Consider the following 22,694-nt stretch of genomic DNA (forward strand, 5'->3'; position numbering starts at 1 on the left):
CTCATGTCATTTCCATATCCCCTAAGACCCAGTCAACCTGGATCACCTGCTGTTTCTAAACACCAGCATGCCTTCCTAATATCACATCTTGGCTCGGCGGACTCCCTCCCCCTGGAAAACCTCTGTCACCACCCGATGAAATCATAATCATCCTTCAAAGCCCATCTCAAAGGATACAGCCTTGCTGGGAGCTGTCCAGACTCCCCACGGGGAGGCTCTCTCCCTCTCCTGAAAGCCATTTGGAGGAGTGGTCAAGAACACCAACTTGGGAGTCCATCATTCAACCACAGATATTTGTGAGCACCTACCATGTACCAGGTCCTGTGCAGGTCACTGGGGATATAGTGACAAGAAAGACACAACCCCTGCCCTCATGAAGCTTCAGTGTGGGAAGTCAAGTAGGCCTGGGATCAAATCTCAGCTCTGCCCCTGTTAGCTGTATGATCTTAAACAAGTTACCTAATCTCTCTGAGCCTCATTCTCTGATCTGTAAGACAGAGGTAACAGTCCTCCCTCCAGGTGCTGGTATGAGAGTCAAATGAGCCAAGGTATAGAAAGCACTTAGCCCAAGCCCATCAAAGGCAGCTATTTTTATCACTGATACTGTGCTTAATAACCCTTTTGGGCCTCTCTTATCTTCCTCTGCATTCTCTCCGGTCACATGGGTTGTGCATCTCCTTCCTAGTCTATGAGCTTCTTGGTGGCAGGAACTAGTTCATTCACTCTAGGGCAAGTTCAGAGCCTCGTGCACAGTGAAAGAGGAGGTCCCCACCTGCCCACCCAGCTGCTTCACCAGGGCTCTGTATTCTTGTCCACCAAGCATCACTTTTGTGTAGGAAACTCACCCACCCAGGCCCAGCCCTGGTTCTCTTCCCCACACACCGGGAAGGGCCTGGCGCTGAGGCTTGAGCTCTTCGGCTCCTCAGGGCTGCCTTCCCAACCCCAGCAGTGCCCCCACTGGGTCAGGGTAGGCTATGCTGTGTGTCCAGAGCTGGCTTTCAATACCCATCTCTCTGCTCATATGAGGGGCAGAGAGGACAGGATGTTCCCACAGTCACTGTGAGCACGGTCTCACAGACACACAACCCCCAGCCCTCTCTGGGCCTGGTTATCAGGCAGAGTTCACAGCTTCTTTGACAAGCAACAGCTAAACAGCCCAAGAACCAAATCATCCAGGCTCCTGCTCCCTCCTGCATCCCCAGAGCATGTGCCATGCCTGGAATATCTACCAAGTGGGTGATAAGCAGGCATCAGCGGAGAGCTCCCAGGCCAGTGCAGTGGTGAGAAACCTGGCCTCTCCGGGCACTTAGCCCCAGGCTCAGTTCCCGCCTCCACCACACACTACCTGGATGGCCACGAGCAACTTACTCATCTCCCCAGCTTTAGTTCCGTGATTTGTACAATGGGATGATGGTGGTAACAGCACCAACTTCAGGGTTGTAAGAATTTGGTGAGCGAATCCTTACAAAGTGCTTGGTCCACAGAAAGGACACAGTACATGGGACTACAGGACAGCTGGTGGTTGTGCCGTTGAGGAGTGCGAGACAGGATGTCAAGACATCCAGCTGCTAGATTCAGCCCTGCCTATCATCTTCCATGTGACGTCTCTTGCTTTTTTCATCTATGCAATAACGGAGCTGGGCAAGATGATCTCTAAGACTTCTCCCGTCTCTACCATCTGTGATTCCCCACCCACCTCCAAGAATAGGGCACTGGAGAGGAGTAGGCAGGGAGGAGGTTTCTTTCCAGTCTAGGGTGCCACCTACTGGCCGCCTGAGCTCACTGTAGCTGACACCTATGGTTGCGTTTTTCTACCCACATCAAATTCCATCCATTTCACCTTCCAGACTGAGGAGCTTGGGAGTGACAGGGAAAGAATTCAAGTAGAGAGATGAAGGAGAGTAAATGCTCGGTGAATTCCAATTGTTGATATACAAATAGATGCAGATGAGCTGAGGGCCCAGTGGATCTAGCAGGGCTAGGGGGAGGGAAAGGGGTTAAGAGACGCAGGCCTTCAGGCCTTACCTGGGGGAGGGCGGAGTTAAGGTGGCGCTGGAGCTGGTCCCGCTCATGTAGGGCATCCTGGAGCCGGCTCTGTGTGGCCGCCAAGGTCTCCTGACTCTCCCGAAGAGACTCCAGCAACTTCTCCCGCTCATCCAGCATGTTCACCATCAGCTGCTCGAAGTTGGCGTCAGCATCGGCGCCATGGGGGGGACCCAAGGGGTCCCCCTCATTGATTGTGGGCATCACCTCACACATGGTGGGGGTGGGCAGGGCCTTCTCAGCGTCGGGGGACAGGGAGGGACTCACAGGGTTGGCACCTCCAGGGGAACCCAGTGCATGGGTCTCAGAGTGGGCAGTGCCAGGCGAGTGGACAGGTGGGCAGGGGCTTCTCCCATAGCATCAGTTGCTTTTGCTCTGAAAGGGGCCTGGGGTCTGGAGTGCCCCTGTGGAACTGAGCCAGAAGGCCTGGCTTAACTTCTCAGGGCTGGGGCTGGGTGCCCTGTGTCCCCAGACATGCAGACAGCAGCCGAATGTGGCCATGACAGGCAGGGACAGCAGGGCTGGAAGACGGCCCTTCTCTTAGACTGAGTGCCGGAGGCTGGCAGAGTCCCAGCTGGATCTAGCGACACCCATCGTTTCTGGAGGGCAGTGTGTCTGTGGGAAAAGAGACTGCTGTGAGTACCAACTGGGTGGAGAAGGGCATCAGGGGAGGGGGTGGAGCAGAGGAGACAGGATCTGAACTAGAACGTTGGGGAGGAGAGGGAGATGCTGGCGCATGCCCCTTCTCCAGGCTTACTCACTCTGATGGCACCTCCTTAGTTCTCCCAAGGAATGCACATGCCTACTGCCCAGCCTCTGCCTCCCCCTGCTCCCCACAGCTGTCAGAAGTGCAGCCGCAGTGGCAGTGGTTCCCCTACCCACGTGGCTCACTGGCCAAATATAGAAATGATTCAGTCAGCGGCAGGGGAGCAGCCGGCAGGATGCCCAGAGTCCTCCTGAGACCTGGGGGTTGAAGGGGAGGAAATAGGGTCTCTGTGCCACCCCCAACCTTTTCCCCATCACTTAAGCCAACCAAGGCAAATGCAGATGGGTAGAAAGGACTCTTAGTGGGAATGGCTGTGAGTCCTAAAGGCTGGACTCCTGGGGTCATAGGAAACAGGGGCAGAGTAGTTCCTGCCCTGGATACTGGCACAACATGGCTAAGAGTTTGGAGAGGCACAGACTGGGTACTGGGGCAGGCAGGGAGCCCTGACCTGCTACACTGCCCATAATTCAGGGAGGAGGCTCTGGCTCAAGTCATTCCCCACTTCCAAAACCTGCCAAGGAGGACAGCACGCAGGCCTGGCAGACAGCAGGCTTGGATTCTGAGTTCACAGCCTCCTACCTTTGCATCAGAGCAGGGACCGAATGATGGAAAGGAACCCAGGGGTGACGTAGAGGTGCAGGGTGCCACTCTCCTAGGGTGGGGCTACAGTGTGGCCCCTATCATGGCTGAGAATCTGCTCTCTCGGTGTCATTACCCATTGCTGACACTGCAGAAGTCACCAGTGAGGTCAGTTAGCATGTGCATAGCCTGGCTCTGCTGATACGTTTAGCCTGGCACAGGAGCCCAATGGTCAGAGCAAAGGAAGCCGGTGATGAAGTAATGTGAAAGTAACGAGAAAAAGGCCGCACGCAGCTGGGGATTTCTCTGCCTACGATCAAATTCCAACCTCCCTGTCCACATTAGAAAGCTACCACCTTAGTCATTTTTCAGACTGGACTGCCTTCAGAGGCCCCAGTTGCAGGACAGAAGGGGTGTGAAGCCCCCAGCACAGCGACGGGCACACTGGAGGTGGCCCAAAAATGACGTTTTCCCTCCTTCCCCTCTCTCTTATCTTGTGGGAGACACAAGGAAAGCCTTCTGTCCACCCTCGGGGTGAGAATAACAGGCAGACTAGGAGGGTCAGGGTGGACAAGAAGCATCAGGACCCAGTGTGAGGTGAGAGGTCAGACACTGCACAGGCCTGTGGCAGGACTGAACCCAGCAGGGGAAACAGAGAAGGGCCAGGCCTCTCCTACCTGGACCCCCTCCCCAGAGTACTGATGTTCTAGGCAGAAACAGGGGAAAGGAAGAGAGACACTAGGGAGCAACGTGGGATCTAGATCCGAGGAAAGTTAGTGCACCAGCTTGAAAATTCAGAGCTCACACTCGCAGCCCTTCCCAGAGGGGTGCAGTAGTGCAAGCAGGCACGTGGGCATGCACACACACATGCCCCGAGGCAGAAACAGAGACCTAGAACAGATACGCATGTGGCCACATACACATTCCCATGTGTAGAAACTGGACACAAACTCTGGTCAAGGGGATCCTTCCCCAAGCCAGACAGCCACTGTGGAGGGCAGGGTCCCAGAAGGCTACAGAAGTAAAAAGTAGAAGCTTGGTCTGCCCCCTCCTTTCCCCAACACTGCTGCTTCTAGGGCAGCCTACTCGCACCTCCCTGCTCCTCAGAGCAGCTGGGAGTGGAGAGGAGGGTCTGCTGCCCCAGTCTGTCCAGAGCTGCCATCTCCCTGATGCTGGTAACAACCATTCCTCCAATTCTCCCACCCACCATGCCCAGGTCCCTCCACCCTGAATGCCCCAGCCCTGAGGCTGAAAGGCCATATGGCCCCAGCCTACCCCCTCAAGCTCATCGACATCCAGGCCCACCTCCCCATCTTCCCCCACCCCTCCACACACACCAAGAGGCCAAAAGAGAAGACTAGGCTAGGGAAGGGGCCCCTTGTGGCAGAGGCTAACTTTGGAGAAGACTGCAGTGTGCCAGGAAGGAGCTTAGGTATCCCAGGAATGGCCCCAGCCCAGCAGATCCCCAGGCAGCCCGTAGCGTAGCATAAAGGAAGAAGCCCAGAGCAGGGACTCAGGAGACTGGGGTACAGTCCTGCCACAGCCCAGCTGGCTGACCTCAGGCTTGTTATCACCTACTGAGGCCTTGGCTACAAGACAAAACCCACAACCCCGGTTTTGCCTACCTTAGACGGATGAGATCATGGCTGGGCAGCAAATGAAGAGTAGAAAGCACCCTGTGATTGCACGGGAATGTGAATTACCTTAGTGTTGGCCACCTGTGGGTGGAGTTTTTAAAGCTTCTTACAGGAAAGGGGCTGGAGAAGTTCTCAGGAAGGAAGAACAGGACCTCAGGCTGCCCACTGTGAGGTACTGGCTATCTGGTCCAACTTGGCCTCCCCAAATCCTCCTGGTCATTTTAGCAACTGAGAAGCTGGCTTTGGTCGCTTCTCTTCTCACCAGCCCTTTCCTGGCCTCTCTCTAAACCAGGTGCCAGGGAGCAACTCCACTTCCCCTGGCCAAATGGCATCATGTAGAGCTGGTCTGAAGATAGCCCAGAGAGGACTGCCAGGCAGATGCCCCTGAGATGATTGTCCAGGACCTCCTGCCCCTGTCCTGTCCACTGCACAGGCACAGTGAGCAGAAGGGAGCCCCAGGACAGCCACGTGGGGCATCTGGCTCCTTCCGGCTCCTTCTGGCTCCAGGGCCGTCTTTAAATAGCGCAATTATCATCTCAGCCTAACAGAAGCCTCCTCAACTCCCGCACAATTTCTAAGTAACACTCACAGGTCCTGATTCAGAGGCGAAAGCTGCCAGTCCCCAAAGCAAGCATTTGCAAGGGGCTTTGCTGGGGAGGAGTGTGGGCAGGCTGTGAAACAGCAGAAGAGGGCTCAAGAGTGAGTGGGTGTGAGTGTGCGTGTGTGGGGGGTGGGGGACTGGACAAAAAGTAGGCCTTGGGCCTTTAGAAACACAGAAGAGGTAACTTGGGGGCCTCTTTGGCATCCCAAAAGTTACCCCCACCTTTTCCTAACACACAGGAGGGATGGGCATTTGGGTCTGTTGCTCTGGCTGGCCCCACACACAGGCCTGGCTCCCTCCTGCCTACCAGATGGCAGGCCTGGCCACGGAGAGAGCTGGACAAAGGCAAGGTTGCCAGCCCCTGCGGAGACCACAGCCCGGGGCAGGGCTGCTAGGAGCATCTGAGGGGCTATTCAGCTGGGCAAAAAGGGAGCCTCCAGGTGGCAGCCACGAGGGAAAAGAGGAGGGTCGGACACCCGCCCAGCTGGAGGTCAGAGGAGGATCTGAAGCAATGGGGAGGGCGGGGGTCTTCCAGAAAAATAATGGTTGCCAGAGCTGCTATAAGTCACTCACATTTACCATGTGCCCAGCACAGTACTTCCAAGTGGTATGGATTGATTTATTTTAATCCTCATAATTATTTGAAAGGAAGATGTAATTCTTCTTCCCATTTCACAGAAGTGAGAACTGAGATGCAATGTCATGTAACCAAGTCTACGCAGCTAGTGAAATGAAGAACCAGGATTCAATTTGTCTGTCTCATGCCAAAGAGGGGTAGAAAAAGGAGGAAGAAGAGAGAGGGTAAAGACAACTCCTTCAGACTTCATGTCTTCTCCAAGAAACCTTCCCCACCCTCATCAGGGTGATGGCAGCCGGAGGACAGCGCCCGTCGTCCTTCCTTGTCCTTCTCCTCCTCCAGCCTGGGAAGGCCTCTGCAGAGCGGCCAACATGGTCATGAGGCCATGGGTGACTGAAAGGCCCCACTGGAAGGCCCCATCCTCCACACACCCAAATCTCTGCTCCCAGCCCCTAGCTAGCTCCACACCAAGTTGTAGGCAGCTTCCCTGAGTTCCCCCCCGCTGCCCCCCACTCCCATAGGCACTGCAGAAACAGACACTCTTCGGAGCCCCCATCCTTGGGGCTCTCAGACATTCTCCCCAACATGGGCCTGCAGCCCAGCTGCCCATGCCTCAGGCTGCCCAGAAGCTTCTCCTTCTTCCCTGTCCAGCTTTGCACCCCCAGAAGCCTGGCCCTCACCCATCCTCTCCTCTAGAAATCCAGCCCTACCTCCTCTCCTGCTGCTCCCTAGCCCTTCCCTAGACCTGCTCACTGAGGCCTGCCCCCAGGACCCACCTATAGCTCCTGTTTGTCCAGCTTCTCACTGGCCTGCCTCTCATCTCCCTTTCCATGTTGGTCTCATGAGCTTAGATCACCTTGCTAAGCTCATCTCAAACACCACTTCCCCCATGGAGTCTCTTCTGATCCCTCCAGTGTGTGAGATCTGCCCTTCCGCTGACCCAGCATTGCCCTCTAGTTATACCTCTCTTCATGGGACTTCTCTTACTTTACATCATCTCATCTGTAGACCCATCTCTGAGTACTCTAACACAGGGCCCTAACACACATGGAACTGAACAGACCTGTGCTGATGGTCATTCCAGGGCAGTCCATCCCTGACTGACTTCAAAGAAGGGGAACTCCAAAACAGGACTGACATGGCCACCTCCTGGGTTCCAGTGATTCTTCTGCCTCAGCCTCCCGAGTAGCTGGGATTACAGGCACCCGCCACCACATCTGGCTATTTTTTTTTTTTTTTTGTATTTTTAGTAGAGATGGTATTTTACTATTTTGGCCAGGGTGGTCTTGAACTCCTGACCTCAGCTGTCTGCCCACCTCGGCCTCCCAAAGTGCTAGTATTACAGGTGTGAGCCACCACACCTGGTCTGAAAATTAAACCTTCTTGAGAGCAAGATGGGGGCTGCTCCTGTCTTGAAAGGCAGACTCCAGAGCAGCTGATGATTCTGAAGGCTGTTGTGCCCACTGACCGTGCAGGTGACCCTGGGAAGATCCTGAATCTCTCTGAGCTTCCATTCCTCATCCTTTGTGAATGGGGATGATAACAGTACCCACCTCAGACAGCTGGGACAGAGGATATCTAGAGTCAGCCTACACAAAGTGCTGAGATCAGCACCCAGCAACGCTCGGTAAGTGTTAATGAACTCTCAGCACCCTAGGCTCCCAAAGCACCTCAAGGCTGGGCCCACCGAACTACAATAAGAAAATTAAAAATCTATTCTGGCTACAGGAAGCCATTCCCAGAGAAAAAACTCTTGGAAAAGCCCTACTTAAGAGTTTCCACTGCTAGCCACAGATCCCTTCAAAAGCATCCAGTTCTCTGGGCCCCTGACACGACTAGCAGTGAGACTTTACCCCTCTGTGCTTCAGGTTCCCAATTCTGGAAAATGAACACTATAACACACAATACGCTCCAGTGCTCTCACAGGTTGTCATGAGGCTCAAAGAGTTAACAGACATGAAACAGTTCTGAGAAGTATAAAATGCCGCCCAAGCACAGGTTAGTACCAGCTGCCGAATACACTCGGCCTCCTAATGCCAGCTCATTCGGGGACATGGAAGGAAGCATCTGTTCAGACAGGCTCCCCTGGGCCTGAGTCTGTGAAGCCCAGCTCTCCAGCTGCTCCCCAGGAGTTAGACATGGGCCACCTCTTCCCAAGACATGGCCTATCACTTGAGTGAGCACAGAACTTACTGTCCAAACCATGACCCTCTTGGTTTAGAGGGTCATGGTTTAGACAGTAAACCACTGTTAACAATCACACCAGAACACAGGTTTCACCTGGCCATATGGTCACCCTTGCCATTGCCACCCTAGGAGGACTAATGTCAAAACTAATGGGGAAGGCCGGGCATGGTAGCTCATGCCTCTAATCCCAGCACTTTGGGAGGATGAGGTGAGAAATTGCTTGAGCCCAGGAGTTCAAGACCAGCCTAGGCAACATGGTGAGACATCCTCTCTACAAAAAAAAAAAAAAAAAAAATTAGCTGGGCACAGCGGCATGCATCTGTAGTCCCAGTTACTCAGGAGGCTGAAGTGGGAGGATCACTTAAGCCTAGGAGACGGAGGCTGCAGTAAGCCAAGATCACACTGCTTACTCCAGCCTGGGTAACAGAGCAAGCCCCTATTTCAAAAACAACAACAACAACAACAACAACAAAAAAAAAAAAACAGCAGGGAAGGGAGAACTACAAGCCTCTGAGCCCCCATCTGCAAATAGTTCCTCTTCTGAAATACCCAAAATTATAGACATCACACCTACCTCTTTAACTTAAGACTGGTGTTTGCAAACTAGGCTTTACAACAAAGTACCTTTAGGGGCAGTCCAAGGCCAAAAGGAGGGTGAAGAGGTATGACAAACTCAAAAGGCTCTAAATTCTCTTTTCTTACTTTAATCCTATCAACTCCAAATCTGTCCATTTTATGGGACATCTGATTAAGGTTTCAATTGTATAAAAGGATTCCAAGTCCATGAAGAGGTTAGAAAATCCCTAGTTTAAATAATGTCTACAGAAGCCCCCTGCTAAAAAAAAAAACACACACACACACACGTTCTCTCAGAAAGGCTGTACATCAGTGCAACAGTGACAACCCTGGGAACGCTACACAAGTAACACCAGGAGCCAACCAACTATTTTCCACACTCCAAATGTCTAATAGAGATCATATAGTTACCAAGTCAAAATATGAGTCTGCACCACCGAATACAGACACAGCTTTTGCTGAACTTACATCATTAAGTACATTCCCAGAGAAAACCCTAGACATCTTCTGCTAATCAGAGCCATTAATCAACATAAATGTCCTCAAATAATGTTTGCAGAAGAAGAAACAAAGTAATAAGCATAGCAAATTTGGAGAATAAAAATATTTCAAAACTAGGGATCCATGTGGGACAAATATTAAACAGGGTCCTCTGGTGGTTAAAAAAAAAAAAAAATGTCCGAAGTCACCGCATTCGTAGATCAACCCATTAGATTAGGGAGCCATCGCAGAGCAGAGAAGAGGACGGGTCCAGAGTGCTAATAGGCACCAGATGTAAAAAGTCCAGAGTACAGAACTGCAGGGAGGAATGTAGGCATCATAAAAAATGTGCATTTGTATGTGGTCACAGAAGTGGGGGGGCCGTATGAAAAGGGAATGGGGGGCCGGGTGCGGTGGCTCACGCTTGTAATCCCAGCACTTTGGGAGGCCGAGGCGGGCGGATCACCAGGTCAGGAGATCGAGACCACGGTGAAACCCCATCTCTGCTAAAAAATACAAAAAAATTAGCTGGGCATGGTGGCGGGCGCTGAGGCAGAAGAATGGCGTGAACCCGGGAGGCGAAGCTTGCAGTGAGCTGAGATTGCGCCACTGCACTCCAGCCTGGGTGACAGAGCGAGACTCCGTCTCAAAAAAAAAAAAGAAAAGAAAAGGGAATGGGGGGTGTCATGTGTCTTCATGCAACAGAGTGTGTGTGTGATCATGAGAATGCATGGTATATATGTGTGGCCATGAAAAAGGAAGAGAAGCCAGCACAGTAGTAGTTCATGCCTCAGGCATAAGCCCTGGGTGCAGTAGCACTTTGGAAGGCCAAGGCAGGGAGATTGCCTAAGCTCAGGACTTAGAAACCAGCCTGGGCAACATGGCAAAACCCCATCTCTACTAAAAATATGAAAACTAGCTGGGCATAGTGGCATGCACCTGTATTCCCAGCTACTCGGGAGGCTGAGGTGGGCGGATCACTTGAACCCAGGAGGTTGAGGCTGCAGTGAGCCATGATCATGCCACTGCACCCCAGCCTGGGCAATAGGGAGAGAGAGGGAGAAAGGGACAGAGAGAGAGAGTGTATGTTGTATGTATGTCTGTGTATAAAGGTATAGTCATAAGAATGGTGTCCTGAGAGCATAGGCATGACAGCAAGTAGGTATATAGACTCATGACAGTGTGTAGATGTGTGTGGTCGTAAGTACATCAGGGCTCATGACTGCATATAATTGTGGTCATGAGAACACACGTGTGGGTACACAGCCGTGATAGTAAATGTGTGTGGTCACACATGCACAAGCATCTGGGATTCATAACATCATACATGCTCCCAGGAGCACAAGGGGGCTGGGAGAGCTTGTGCAAGTATGCGTGTGTGATTATGAAAGTGTATTGCTGTTCATGAGAGAGCGTAAGTCCACGTGTGGCCTCGAACCTGTGTGAGAAGGTATAAGCGAGAGAGGAGGGAGGGATGGGGTGATACTGAAAGAATGAAAGCTCCACTTGCTCCAGGTGTTCTGCCCCAAAGTAGGACCAAAAATTTGGGGCACTCCACAACTAGCCTAGTTTGAGCTGAAGTCATGGAACTGGGGCCACCCCATCTTTCTACCTACCCCCACCCATCGGGGATGCACTGCACTATCTCCCAAGCCCAGGCCTCCATGTCCATGAGATTGCTGGGGTCACCCCTCTGCATGCCCCAAAATGCCCACTCCTCACGGAATAGCTCAGGCAAAGCTCCAGGCCCGGCCCCACTCCCCAGGCCTCCACTCCCAGCAGCGCTCCTCTAGGCCAAAGGAGAGCCATCTTCTGAAGCAGCTGCCGAGGTCCTATCCCATCCAGCCTCACCTCAGACCTGGACTCAGAAGGGCTCTCGGAGGTCACACAGGCCACTTCCCACCCTGTGTGGGAGTTCCTTTCACAACATCCCTGGCAGCCCAGTCTTGACTTGATTATCCTTCAGGAACAAGGAGCTCACTATCAAATGAGGAAGGCTTCATCGTTCTAAGGAAGCTTTTTCTTAAGTTGAATGGAAAACCCATCTCTCTTTGAAATGACAGTTATCTATCTGAAGACAGCGGCCATGAAGGCACATCAAGTATATATCTAACTTATGAGAATTCAACTCTAACCGCTGGGCGAAATAAGCAATAAAGGCCTCTAAAATCAAATCAGCTATTTCATCTGACACTTCACTATAAAATCATATTGTGCATATGCACTCTTTGTAAAATCACTCTACAGTAGTACATACAGTATCTATTTACATAATATAGAATACATATATACCATATCTATACATTCGTATTACTGTTCAGGGTTATAAATCCATATGCCATGCTTTATGAGAGACTGGGGAGTTTTCACTTCATCTACTGCCCACAGAATCTAATGCCCCCAAAGGGATGTAACACCAGTGTCCTGGGTCCCCAGAGGCTTCGCTGCTCCAGGTTAAATATCTCCAGTGGCAAGGAGGCCCTGCTTCATGGAACTCAGGGGATCAGAAGACAGACCTCTTCAATTCAATCCAATGATCACTTACTGAGTGATTTCCATGCATCTGATACTGTTATGAAAGCAAGACATGTAAAACAGAAAGTTCACAGGCTACTTGAGAGAACATAGATACACATGTAATCATTGGAGAGCAGTACAGAGAAGCATGTGACCAAACACTCAGTCTCTGGCACAGCCAGGGGGTCAGTGCTGAGCACCACTTGGAGTTTGACCAACGGAATTAACTGGTGGCAGCTTCTCCTCCAGCTCTCTCAGAACGAAGCATCCCCAGCCAAGGCCTCTCAACCACCAAGTGAAAGGCAGATGGCTACTCCACGCTAGAGCTGACTTCACCTGGGGGGATGGAGACACCTCAAGGAGGCCCCGAGGTTGCAGCACCCAAGCCTCTCTGAAGGCAGAGCAATGAGCTGGGCAGCAATCGTGCTTCTTGTGCAGTGGGCCAGCAGCCAGGCAACAAGCGGGGAGGCCTCAGGCTCAGCCTAGTCCTGGAGTCTCCTGCCATCCTCGCTTAGAGCTCCTTCCCCTACTGCTGTTTTCCCCAGCAGCCCTGTCCCCGTGACACTGTCAGTTGCCTCAGGCCTCTCCCAGTACAGCAAATACAGAGGGTCCCCTAGAAGCAGCCCCTTCCACAGTACATCAAGGACCATGTTCCCTCAGAATCCTCCACTCTGCTGGCCACCCGAAGTGCCACGCTCCTGTGAGCCAGCACCGTATGCCCTCCAGAGCTAATTATAGGTCCGTGAGCTAGCAGGCCAGAGGGGGACAGATGGTGACTTCATGTGGCTGCAATACACACTTGTCCCTCCCTCTGACCCCACTCCCTCCCCTCCATTTCTCATTCCCTACGTGGGACCCAGACTTTGAGGCAGCTTTCACTCCCTCAGTCCTCCCTGCTCCTCACCACTTCTCCTCTCCAACACATGCACAAGCGCACACACTCACACACATGCTTGCACGCACACTCACACACACTCACACACATGCTTGCACACACACACACACCCCCCCTCCATACCACTCAATTGCCACATCTTGTTTCTACAGCAACTCACCTATGGAGCCAACACAGTAGGGCCTAAAGCCCAGGGGAGAATGTCCTTAGCGTTCGAAGGCCTTGGCTAGCTGCCCATATCTTAAAACCCCCTTAGCACGCAGCTCCCTGGCCCTGCTGAGCCTTCATCCCCACCTCATCACCACCACAGCTTGACTACTCATTCTCTTGCCTAGCTCTAGCTCTGCCATCCTCGGAGGCTCCGTGAGGACCTACAAGCCATCCCTGACAACTGTTTCCAACTCTAAGATTTCAGCAATCAACTCAGAGATGAGACCCAGGAGCCTGGCTGCCTGCCATGCCCTGCCCCTCCAGCCCTGGTTTACAGCCCAGCAGCCAGACCTCGTGCACTGCACGGTTCTGACATCACGACATGCTCGGCAGCACAAACCCCAACCCCACTGGATGCGAATTCCCTTCCACACCCTCCTCCCCCACACTATTCCATCTTCCAGAGATGGCGTCTCCCACTACAGAGTGTCTAGGACATTCTTGGCCCCCAATAACCATTTTGTCATTCATTATCTCCTTACTTTGAGATACCATTTACCCCAGGAAGCCTCCTCAAGCCTCAGGACAAAATCTGAGAAAATAACCAAGGGAAATCATTCAAGCTGCCCTTTTGCTTAAGACAGCTTCCCTGGGACTACCTGGCCAGTTAATAGTGGTAGGGGGTGTGTAGGTTGAAGTCTAGTTTATACAGCTGTTTGAAAGCATGTGGTCACAGTTCTTTCTTTTTCTAATCCAACAGCAATGTAACAGAATGGGGGTGGGGGGTGAGGGAGGTGTTAACAGAATACCTACTATGTGTGCCTACTATGTGTACCTTTCAGCTGCTCCGTGGCTGTAAATTGCCTTCAGAAGACCTAGCACCAAGCATAGTATCTGGCAGATAGTAGGTGTCCAATAAATGTTTGCTGGATGTTGAACAAAGTACTACGTACCAGATCCAAGAACTCTGGAAAGGACTATGGGAAATCCCTGAAACCTGGCTCCTGGAGGGGACCCTTAAGCTCACACCAAGAAGGGATCTCCCTGCTAAGCAGAGCCTCCTTAACCACTTGCTCTCCACATAGAACGGCCCCAACTCTCCTGCTCCTCTGATGGAAACTACCAGCACACCTCTCCTCAAAGGCGACATCAGCTCCTAGTGGCACCTTGTCCTGGATCCCTCCTCCTTCTCAAAGAAAACCACCTACACCATGTCTCCAAGTCCTCCAGCCCGACCTCTCTCTTCCCACCCACCATCAAAACCTCAAAATCTGCGCTGGAAAACATCCCTACTGCGTGGACCTAAGTCAGCGCCCCACTCCCACCCTCCCAGTTCAGGCATCTCTATTCCAGCCCTCTTTTCCTGTTGCGCCCACCCCTGTCCCCACCCCCACCAGGCCTCGGGTTGGCCGCTCCTTCCACCCCACCGCCCTGGCACTGCGGAGATGGGGGCATCTCTGGCACAGACTGAGGCTGGCAGTTCGAGGAAGGGAGAGCTAGCGACAGGAACAGGGGTGCTATGAGGAACGCGGGAAGGATTAAGACCCCCGCGAACAGCGAAGACCTCAGCCCCTCAGAATCGCGTCCCCAAAGGAGTGGGGTTGGCCCCGAAGCCGAGAGGCGCTTTTTCTGACTCTCCTGGAGGGGAAATGGGGGCGCAGTCGGCTTCGTTCCCACCGGGAGACTCGCCAACTCGGCCCCCTCCCCCGAAGCCGATAGAGCAGAAGGCGCACTCCACGCCCTCCCCGCAGATCGGGCATCGCCCCTATCCTCACCCCCAAGGGCACAGGGCACCGCAAAGGCCGACGAGGGGCGGCGGGGGCAGCAGTACCGACGCCTGCCGGAGACAGCACATACGGAGTCAAAAAGGGCTGTTTCCCGAGGTGCGATAGACGAGACCCCTCCCCAAACTGTCGAGGAGAGCTGGAGATGGGGAAAAGACGCATCCTACCCCAGTCCAGGCTCTGGGCGCTCACCTGCCTGCAAATGCCGAAGGCCAGGCGGCTAGGCTCGGAGGCAGCAGGGAGCCGCCCCCGACCGGAGCAGCCCGACACGTCCTAGAGCCCAGCCGGCGCCGAGGTAGCTGCAGCCTCTGCCGCCCAAGCGCCCGGGCGCGAGGCCCCGCCCCCTTCCTCGGCGGACAACCCCCCCCAGGCTCCGCCCCCTAGGCGGGGCTGGGCTGCCACGACCGAGGCCACGCCTCCCGCCCCCAAGCGCCTCCGGTCCGGGCACGTGACGAGAGCGCCGCTTTGAGGCCGCGCGCCATCTTGGTTCAGCCTCGGAGGTGGCGAAGTGCCAGGGTTTTACTCCGCAGGAGGGTCTCAGGGCCCAGAAGGAGGGTCTCAGGGCCCAGGAGTGCTGCCCACATTCTGCCCCTCCCTCTGAACTCGCCCCTTTTCCTAGTCTAACAGCCCGTTCCCTAAATTGGCCTTAGTCTCGGCCTTGTAATTGTTGTCAATAGTTTGTCACCTTTCACGCTTGCTCTCTCCTGCCCGTTACTTGCTTTTCCTTTGATCGCACCCATTTTTTAAGTGGGGAAACTTGATATCCAGATACTACATCTGTAGTATGCTCTTCAGTGAATTGTGTCGCTTGCCTTCAGGCACCTGGCTGTTCTAACACTGTTACTACAAAATGAAGGGTTTGTCTATTACATATACATAGTATGAAAACAAGTCTCAAATGCCAAAATTCCTGACTGACAAATTTTAGCTAAGCCTCTCCATTTTCCTGAATTGCTCCCTTACCCTGCCCCCTGTGGCTATTAATGCATCTTTTCCATCTGCTTTGTGAAGTTTCATCACAGTGCCTACTCAATCCTTTACCAATACCCAGTAAGTACCACTAAAAGTGTGAACAATTTTTATATACATGCAATGTGTTCATGTGTGTGTATTTATAGATATATACACAGCATGTTCTATATCAGCAGCAAATGCTACAGTTGAGATCAGTGACACATACAACCTTCTCTCACTTATCTTCCACCCAATATATTCACCCTTTGGCATAATTTCCTTGCGTCTCTTTGAAAACAGGGAAATCTGAGTAATTCTGATCTGAGGGGTGGGTAAGTGAAGCTAAATTTGTGACCCTTGAACAACACAGCCTTCAACTGCACAGGGCCACTTACATGCAGATTTTCGTCCTTCCCCGCCACCCCTGAGACAGCAAGACTACCCCTCCTCTTCTTACTCGTCAGCCTGCTCAACATGATGACCCACTTAATGAACAGTAAATGTATTTTCTCTTCTTTATGATTTTCTTAATAACATTTTCTTTCCTCGAGCTTATTTTAAGGTATATACTACATATACAAAATACACATTAATCAACTGTTTATGTTATCAATAAGGCTTCCAGTCAACAGTAGGCTATTAAGTTTTGGGGCAGTCAGAAGTTATAGTAAATTTTCAACTGTGTGAGGGTCTGTGTCCATAACTCTCGCAGTGTTCAAGGGTCAATTTATGTTGCTTGACAGAGCAAAATCACGCTATATAACCTGTAGTCCAGAAAGTTCTAATTCTTCTTCGGGTGGTCTGGGGTCCTCACCAAAAGGAAATCCCTGAGACACTTCACATCCTTTCACTAATAAATCATGCATCATGCTAGAAACGACAACTCAGCCAATGCAGAGGAAGGCTGAAGCCAAGATAACCACTGATAACACATTTTACCAAATGTTTGTCAATATTATGCTGAGAGAGAGCTGAGGCAGTATCTAGTACTGTATCTGTCACCATACCATGGAATTTGACACAAAAAACTCAGAGCTGAGTCAGAATACAATTATTAAGCCAAATTTATTTCACCCCCTTTTTAAAGGTACTCCTAAGCGGGGAACAATGCACCAAGACACTCCTGCTCCATGGCATCTTCAGTTCCAGCAACCAGGCAGGGACTGTGCTTCTCTCCTCCTGCCTCAGAGAGGCAACTTTTCCTTGTAGAGATCTGCAAAGTGCTCGCTGTCCTTAGGTTTTCTGTCTGTTATCACTTAAATGCCCGAATTCTGTTTTTGACTGACCCAGGCTCACTCTGTGTGAACAGTTTTAATACCACCCTCAACGTGGGATAAGGTTAGCTGTTAGCAGCAAAATTAAGCAGATGCTTTCTAAGAATATTCCTAGGGAAGATGGTTTAAAAAAAAAAAAAAAGCGAATTTAGCAATTTGCCTCACAAGATTTTCCTCCACAAGATTTTCATTTTTAAAGAATACTGTCTTAATGCCCACCTCCTGGCAATATCCAGGTAATATCCAGCTCGCTGGTTAATTTTGGATGGTGGAGGGTGGGAGGAGAGACAAGCAGCAAGGTTTTCTTCTTAGCAAAACAGAAAAACATTTGTGATTCTCTTCTCAGAGTACACCTGAACAACAGGAGTCATCTAAACAACAGGAGGACATAAGCATTTCTGCATGGACGGAAGACCAGGCTTCTGTAGGCACACAGGATGACAGCAGAAGCAGCACAGTACAGGGCAGAGCAAAGTCGCTAAGTGCTTATGGTTCAAGAGGCTGGTTTCAACATGCAATGCATTTTGTTAATGACGTTTTAGCCTAATAAATGCCTTTCTAACAGTTCAATGAAAGTATCACTATCCTTCCTGAAATAACTTTCTTGGTTTTACATTTTACTCAGAAATACATATTTAAAAGGTCATTTCATCAATCTTCTATACTTTTTCGGCTGATTAGAGTAAGGTATACCACAATCAATTTTTTACTTACCCTTTTACTATCTATGTACACTCTGCCTACTCCCTTTTACCACCATCTACCACAAGAAAAAATGAGACTCATCTTTTAAAATTATGGTATAACAAAAAGACCTGGGTCAGAATCTTGGCTCTGCATTTACTGGTGTTATAGGTACAGTCACTAATTCTGTTTTCTCAACCATAAAATGGGAATAATATCACCTACTTTGCAAGACTGTGAGAAGTAGAGATACTATGTAAAGTTCCTAGTACAGTACCAAGGGTATAAAGTCATCATCACCACTATCAGCCTCATGCAAAAAAATACCTAAAATCCAAAACTGGCAAAAGAAAATGTATGCAATAAATATCACAAATTATTTTTTAAAAAAGATACACAAGTCAATCTGGTAAGATTCTGAAAACCCTGTCACCTGCTTTATTTCTGGAGAAGGGTAAAGGGAGAAGGGAAAATATTCACTTGAATTTGAGGGGCAGCTAAACTGGAAGCAACAATTTCAGGCCTCTAAGTTTCCTCTGATCCATAAGGGAATGCTGAAACTTCCTGGTTTGGAGATTCAAAGAGTTTAATTTTTCCCTACAGCAAGATCAACAATTTTCACTGGGATAAAAGAATAAAGAACAAACTCAATAGCACCAAATGGGGTTTTAACACAGAAAACAGGGCCACTCCTTTTAAATGCAAATTTTTACATTAAAATATGTTTATAAATCATAGTAGTTGTTTTCCCTCTTGATTCAACATTTCTCCCTCCCCTAACAGGAGCCCTAGAACCTGAAGAGCATGTACATTACTAACTAGATATACAATCCAGCCACCCTGTCCAAACTGGAATCTGATTACTAATGGACTAGACTCGAGGCTGCCCCCAAGGGATGGGAAGCAGTAACTATGCTCTCAGGGAGAATGGGTACTGAGGATGCCACCAGTCAAAGAGCCGAACGCTGTGCACTGGGTCCAGGATGACTTGCACACCCTGTTCACTGCGCAGTTTCCGACCACCATGGACAGGGGAATCTTGGAACACCAGTCTCACTCGATGATGCCGCATGTCCGTGCTCACATTGATAGTAAACTGAAATGGAAAAGTAAATTCAGTAATCCAACTTACGCAACCTTGGTTTCCAAGAGCTCACCCTGAAATGAAATAGTCCAGACTAGGCCGGGCGCGGTGGCTCACGCTTGTAATCCCAGCACTTTGGAAGGCCGAGGCGGGCGGATCACGAGGTCAGGAGATCAAGACCGCGGTGAAACCCCGTCTCTACTAAAAATACAAAAAATTAGCCGGGCATGGTGGCAGGCGCCTGTAGTCCCAGCTACTCCGAGAGGCTGAGGCAGGAGAACGGCATGAACCCGGGAGGCGGAGCTTGCAGTGAGCCGAGATCACGCCACTGCACTCCAGCCTGGGTGACAGAGCGAGACTCCATCTCAAAAAAAAAAAAAAAAGAAATAGTCCAGAATACTTTATACTAGCTAGGCCACAAGATTAATCTCTAAATTATAACACAAATACCTTTTTTTTTTTTTTTTTTTTGAGAAAGGACCTCATTCTGTTGCCCAGGCTGTAGTGCAGTGATGTGATCTTGGCTCACTGCAACCTCCGCCTCCCGGGATCAAATGATTCTTGTGCCTCAGCCTCCCGAGTAGCTAGGAATATAGGCGTGCACCACCATAACCAGCTAATTTTTGTATTTTTAGTAGAGACAGGGTTTTGCCATGTTGGCCAGGCTGGTCTCAAACTCCTGGCCTCAAGTGATCTGCCCACCTCGGCCTCCCAAAGTGCTGGGGTTACAGGCATAAGCCACCATGCCCAGCCAACCTTTAAAGATATAAAAAATTAAGGAGAATTTTATAAGGCCTTCTCAGCTTCACATGTTTAAACTATGCTAAAGAAAGCCTCCCTAATGAGCACTTTGGGAGGCCAAGGCAGGCAGATCGTCTGAGGTCAGGAGTTTGAGACCAGCCTGACCAAACCCCATTTCTACCAAAAATACAAAAATTAGCTGGGTGTGGTGGCGGGCACCTGTAATCCCAGCTACTTGGGAGGTGGAGGCAGGAGAATCGCTTGAAACCGGGAGACAGAGGTTGCAGTGAGCCGAGACTGCGCACCACGGCACCCCAGCCCGGACTACAGAGCGAGACTCTGTCTCAAAAACAACAAAAAACAAAACAAATCTGCATATATGACACAATCTCAATTATACAAAATTATTTGAGAGAGAGAGAGTACATACATATTAACAGATACATTAAGAGAACAGTTCCCAAAAGATTAATTGCAGTTACAGGATAGTGGAAGTCTAAGTCACCTTTACTTTGTCAGTATATTTATGTATTATTTAAAGTCATTTACCATTTAAAAAAAAAGCTACTTTCATTGTGGAAGGGGAGCCTCATGTATTTCTGAATGTAAGCCTAAGATACAGAGAAGACAAATTACATGAACTCTCCAGTTGCCAAGCCAATGAAAAATTTTTAAAACCTGGAAAAATATGCCAGAGGCACATACGTTGTTTACTAATTATTGGCCAAGCCTTGAACAGTGATAATATCACACAAAGGACAGAGCTGAGCTGGTCACCCTGTATTTTAATATCCCATTTGTAACCCCATATGCATGCCTCAAGGTCCTGACATACAGTGCCCATGTATATATCTCATCATTCTTCCTAATAGGATAATGTTTCTCAATCATTAATGATCACTACGCATGCAAATGCAAAAGCATTCCCTTTCCTACAAAGAAGGAAAGAAGGTAAAATATTCTCAGATATAATTAATGTCTCCACAAATCTGTCTGTAGCTAATATACAGGACTGAGTTCAAACTTTTTTTTTTTTTGAAAAAAGATACCTTCCTTCATGATTAAATTTACAAATATCCTTCAAACCTCAGATATAGCAATAGTCTATAAAGAAGCTGAATGCAGTGGCTCACACCTATAATCTCAGCACTTGAGAGGCCGACGTGGAAGAACTGCTTGAGGCTAGGAGTCTGAGACAAGCCTTAGCAACGCTGTGAGACACCCACTGCAACAAAAAATAAAAATTAGCCAGGGGTGGTGGCACACACCTGTAGTCCTAACTACTTGGGAGGCTGAAGCAAGAGGATAGCTTAAGCCCAGGAGTTTTGAGGTTGCAGTGAGCGATGATTCCATCACTGCACTTCAGCCTGACAGAGTGAGACCATGTCTCTTAAAAAAAAAAACTGCGGTTCACCTCCTTTCAGAATGAAAAAAAAAAAAAAAAAAAGGAGCTGAGAATGACATCCTGAGTCTCCACTTACCAGAGTAAATATCATTCCCATGACAATCGGAATAAAGATGAAATTGAGGGTGGTGACCTGCAGTAGGCAGCAGTCCTGGTCTGGATTGGTATGAACATCTTCGTACTGAACGGGAGGCTGCAATCCTCCTGTACATTTGCTCTTTAACCTAGGGGACTGAAAAGAACTGAGAATTAATCCAATGGCTTAGAAGAAACATTATATGGCTCTAAGAGTCCACCAAAGAAAATCCTATGGCTCAACTAAAGCTAGTGAGATACACTTTTGTCTTCTCTCTTTATACATATGTTTCTATACAGAGATCAAAGAAAACCTACCTTCTGAAAGAAGGGGAAATACATTTGGATGAGCAAATGTGGCAATGGGTTTATGCTTCCTTTAGATGGTATTCCTTGCCATCTGACAAGAAATGGAAACTTAACGGCCTCTACCAGAGGTTCCACAATGTTTGAAAGACTGCAAATTCCTTGTAACTTGTCAGACTCCAAAGAACATCTGCTGCACAAAAGGGATGGAAGCAGAAGTGGCCACCTAATTCTAGACACCATAAAACAAAGGAATCACAAGTCTCGGAACTAAAGGAAAATCTCGGCATTCACTTTCCTACAGTAATCCTAGTGTCTGCTTCTAGTCACATTTCACCACTGCTAAGACTGCCTCTCAATCCCTTCTCAGAAAGGTCTATGGTGGACTTTCTACCAATATCTAATGGATATCACAGACTGTGCAGATCTTATTAAACGCAAGATATCAAAACTAAAATTCTTCCCCAGAACCATGTTTTTGAAATAAATCAATAGGAAAATAAGGTTTACTTCAATTACAAACTTATCTGTAACCCACCTGCCATCACGTGAGGAATAACTAATAGTATTTGTGTCTCATCAGTGAGATACCAAGTAGAGGAGACAAGTGAAAACATTTCCCTCCCCACCCCATCCCCGCACCCCCCACCCCACCCCATTCCATGTGTTTTCACCTGTCTCCTCTACTTAGTAATGGGTTTATGGGTTTTATATGCATAGTGAGACAGAAACCCATAAACCTATTGCCATATCTGCTCATAATTCCACATAAGAATATAGGGTGATCATAATTACACCTAATAATACAGGTGTCCTTTGAGTAATACTGTCACTGTTCAAGGCTTGGCCAGTAATCAGATTAGTAAACAATATATGTGCCTCTGGCATAATTTTTCCAGGTTTTAAAAATTTTCATTGGCTTGGCAACTGCAGAGTTCATGTAATTTGTCTTCTCTGTCTCTTAGGCTTACATTCAGAAATACATGAGGCTCCTCCTTCCACAATGAAAGCTTTTTTTAATGGTAAATAAGTTTAAATAATATATAAATATATTGACAAAGTAAAGGTGACTTAAGACTTCCACTATCCTGTAACTGCAATTAATCTTTTGGGAACTATTCTCTTAATATGTTCTCTTAACATTTATACTTCACTCTTAAATAATTCAGCATACACTTACATATAACCACATTATCATTATCACCCATAAGAAAATTAACAATTATTTCATATTATCCATAGCACATTCTGATTTCCTAAATTGCCCCAAAATATCTTTTATAGCTTTGTTCCCTTATCCAGGAATCCAGGATCCACTCAAGATTTACTCTTTGCAGTAGGTTGTTATCCTTGTGTTTCAATACAGCAGAGTTCCTCTT

The 22,694-nt window shown here is 49.3% G+C and overlaps 2 protein-coding genes across 18 annotated transcripts in view; both read right to left on the minus strand.

The window, feature by feature from the left end:
- PPFIA4 (PTPRF interacting protein alpha 4) overlaps positions 1 to 15,131 on the minus strand; it is a 53,079-nt gene extending 37,948 nt beyond the window's left edge. For 9 of the 10 annotated variants that reach the window (XR_008649516.2, XR_008649515.2, XM_055233536.2 and 6 more), the window contains exons 1-2: positions 14,985 to 15,129; positions 2,026 to 2,658 (exon numbers count right to left, since the gene is read on the minus strand). Coding sequence is in view for 8 of the 10 variants with exons in the window: in XM_055233536.2 (XP_055089511.1) it covers positions 2,026 to 2,259 (234 nt within the window). In the remaining 2 variants the exon portion in view is untranslated. Of the gene's footprint in view, positions 1 to 2,025; positions 2,659 to 14,984 lie in introns of all 10 variants that reach the window. The other variant, XM_055233537.1, reaches the window with a different exon arrangement.
- A 1,661-nt stretch (positions 15,132 to 16,792) lies between these two features.
- Positions 16,793 to 22,694, minus strand: part of TMEM183A (transmembrane protein 183A) — an 18,461-nt gene continuing 12,559 nt past the window's right edge. For 4 of the 8 annotated variants that reach the window (XM_055233539.2, XM_055233538.2, XM_055233541.2 and 1 more), the window contains 2 exons: positions 21,011 to 21,166; positions 16,793 to 18,800 (listed from right to left, as the gene is read on the minus strand). In XM_055233539.2, the coding sequence (XP_055089514.1) occupies positions 18,615 to 18,800; positions 21,011 to 21,166 (342 nt within the window). In that variant the 3' untranslated portion in view covers positions 16,793 to 18,614. Of the gene's footprint in view, positions 18,801 to 21,010; positions 21,167 to 22,694 lie in introns of those variants that run through there. The other 4 variants (XM_055233543.2, XM_055233542.2, XM_055233544.2 and 1 more) reach the window with 3 other exon arrangements.

This window comes from Symphalangus syndactylus, chromosome 19 (genome assembly GCF_028878055.3).
Source record: "Symphalangus syndactylus isolate Jambi chromosome 19, NHGRI_mSymSyn1-v2.1_pri, whole genome shotgun sequence".
Lineage (NCBI taxonomy): Eukaryota > Metazoa > Chordata > Mammalia > Primates > Hylobatidae > Symphalangus > Symphalangus syndactylus.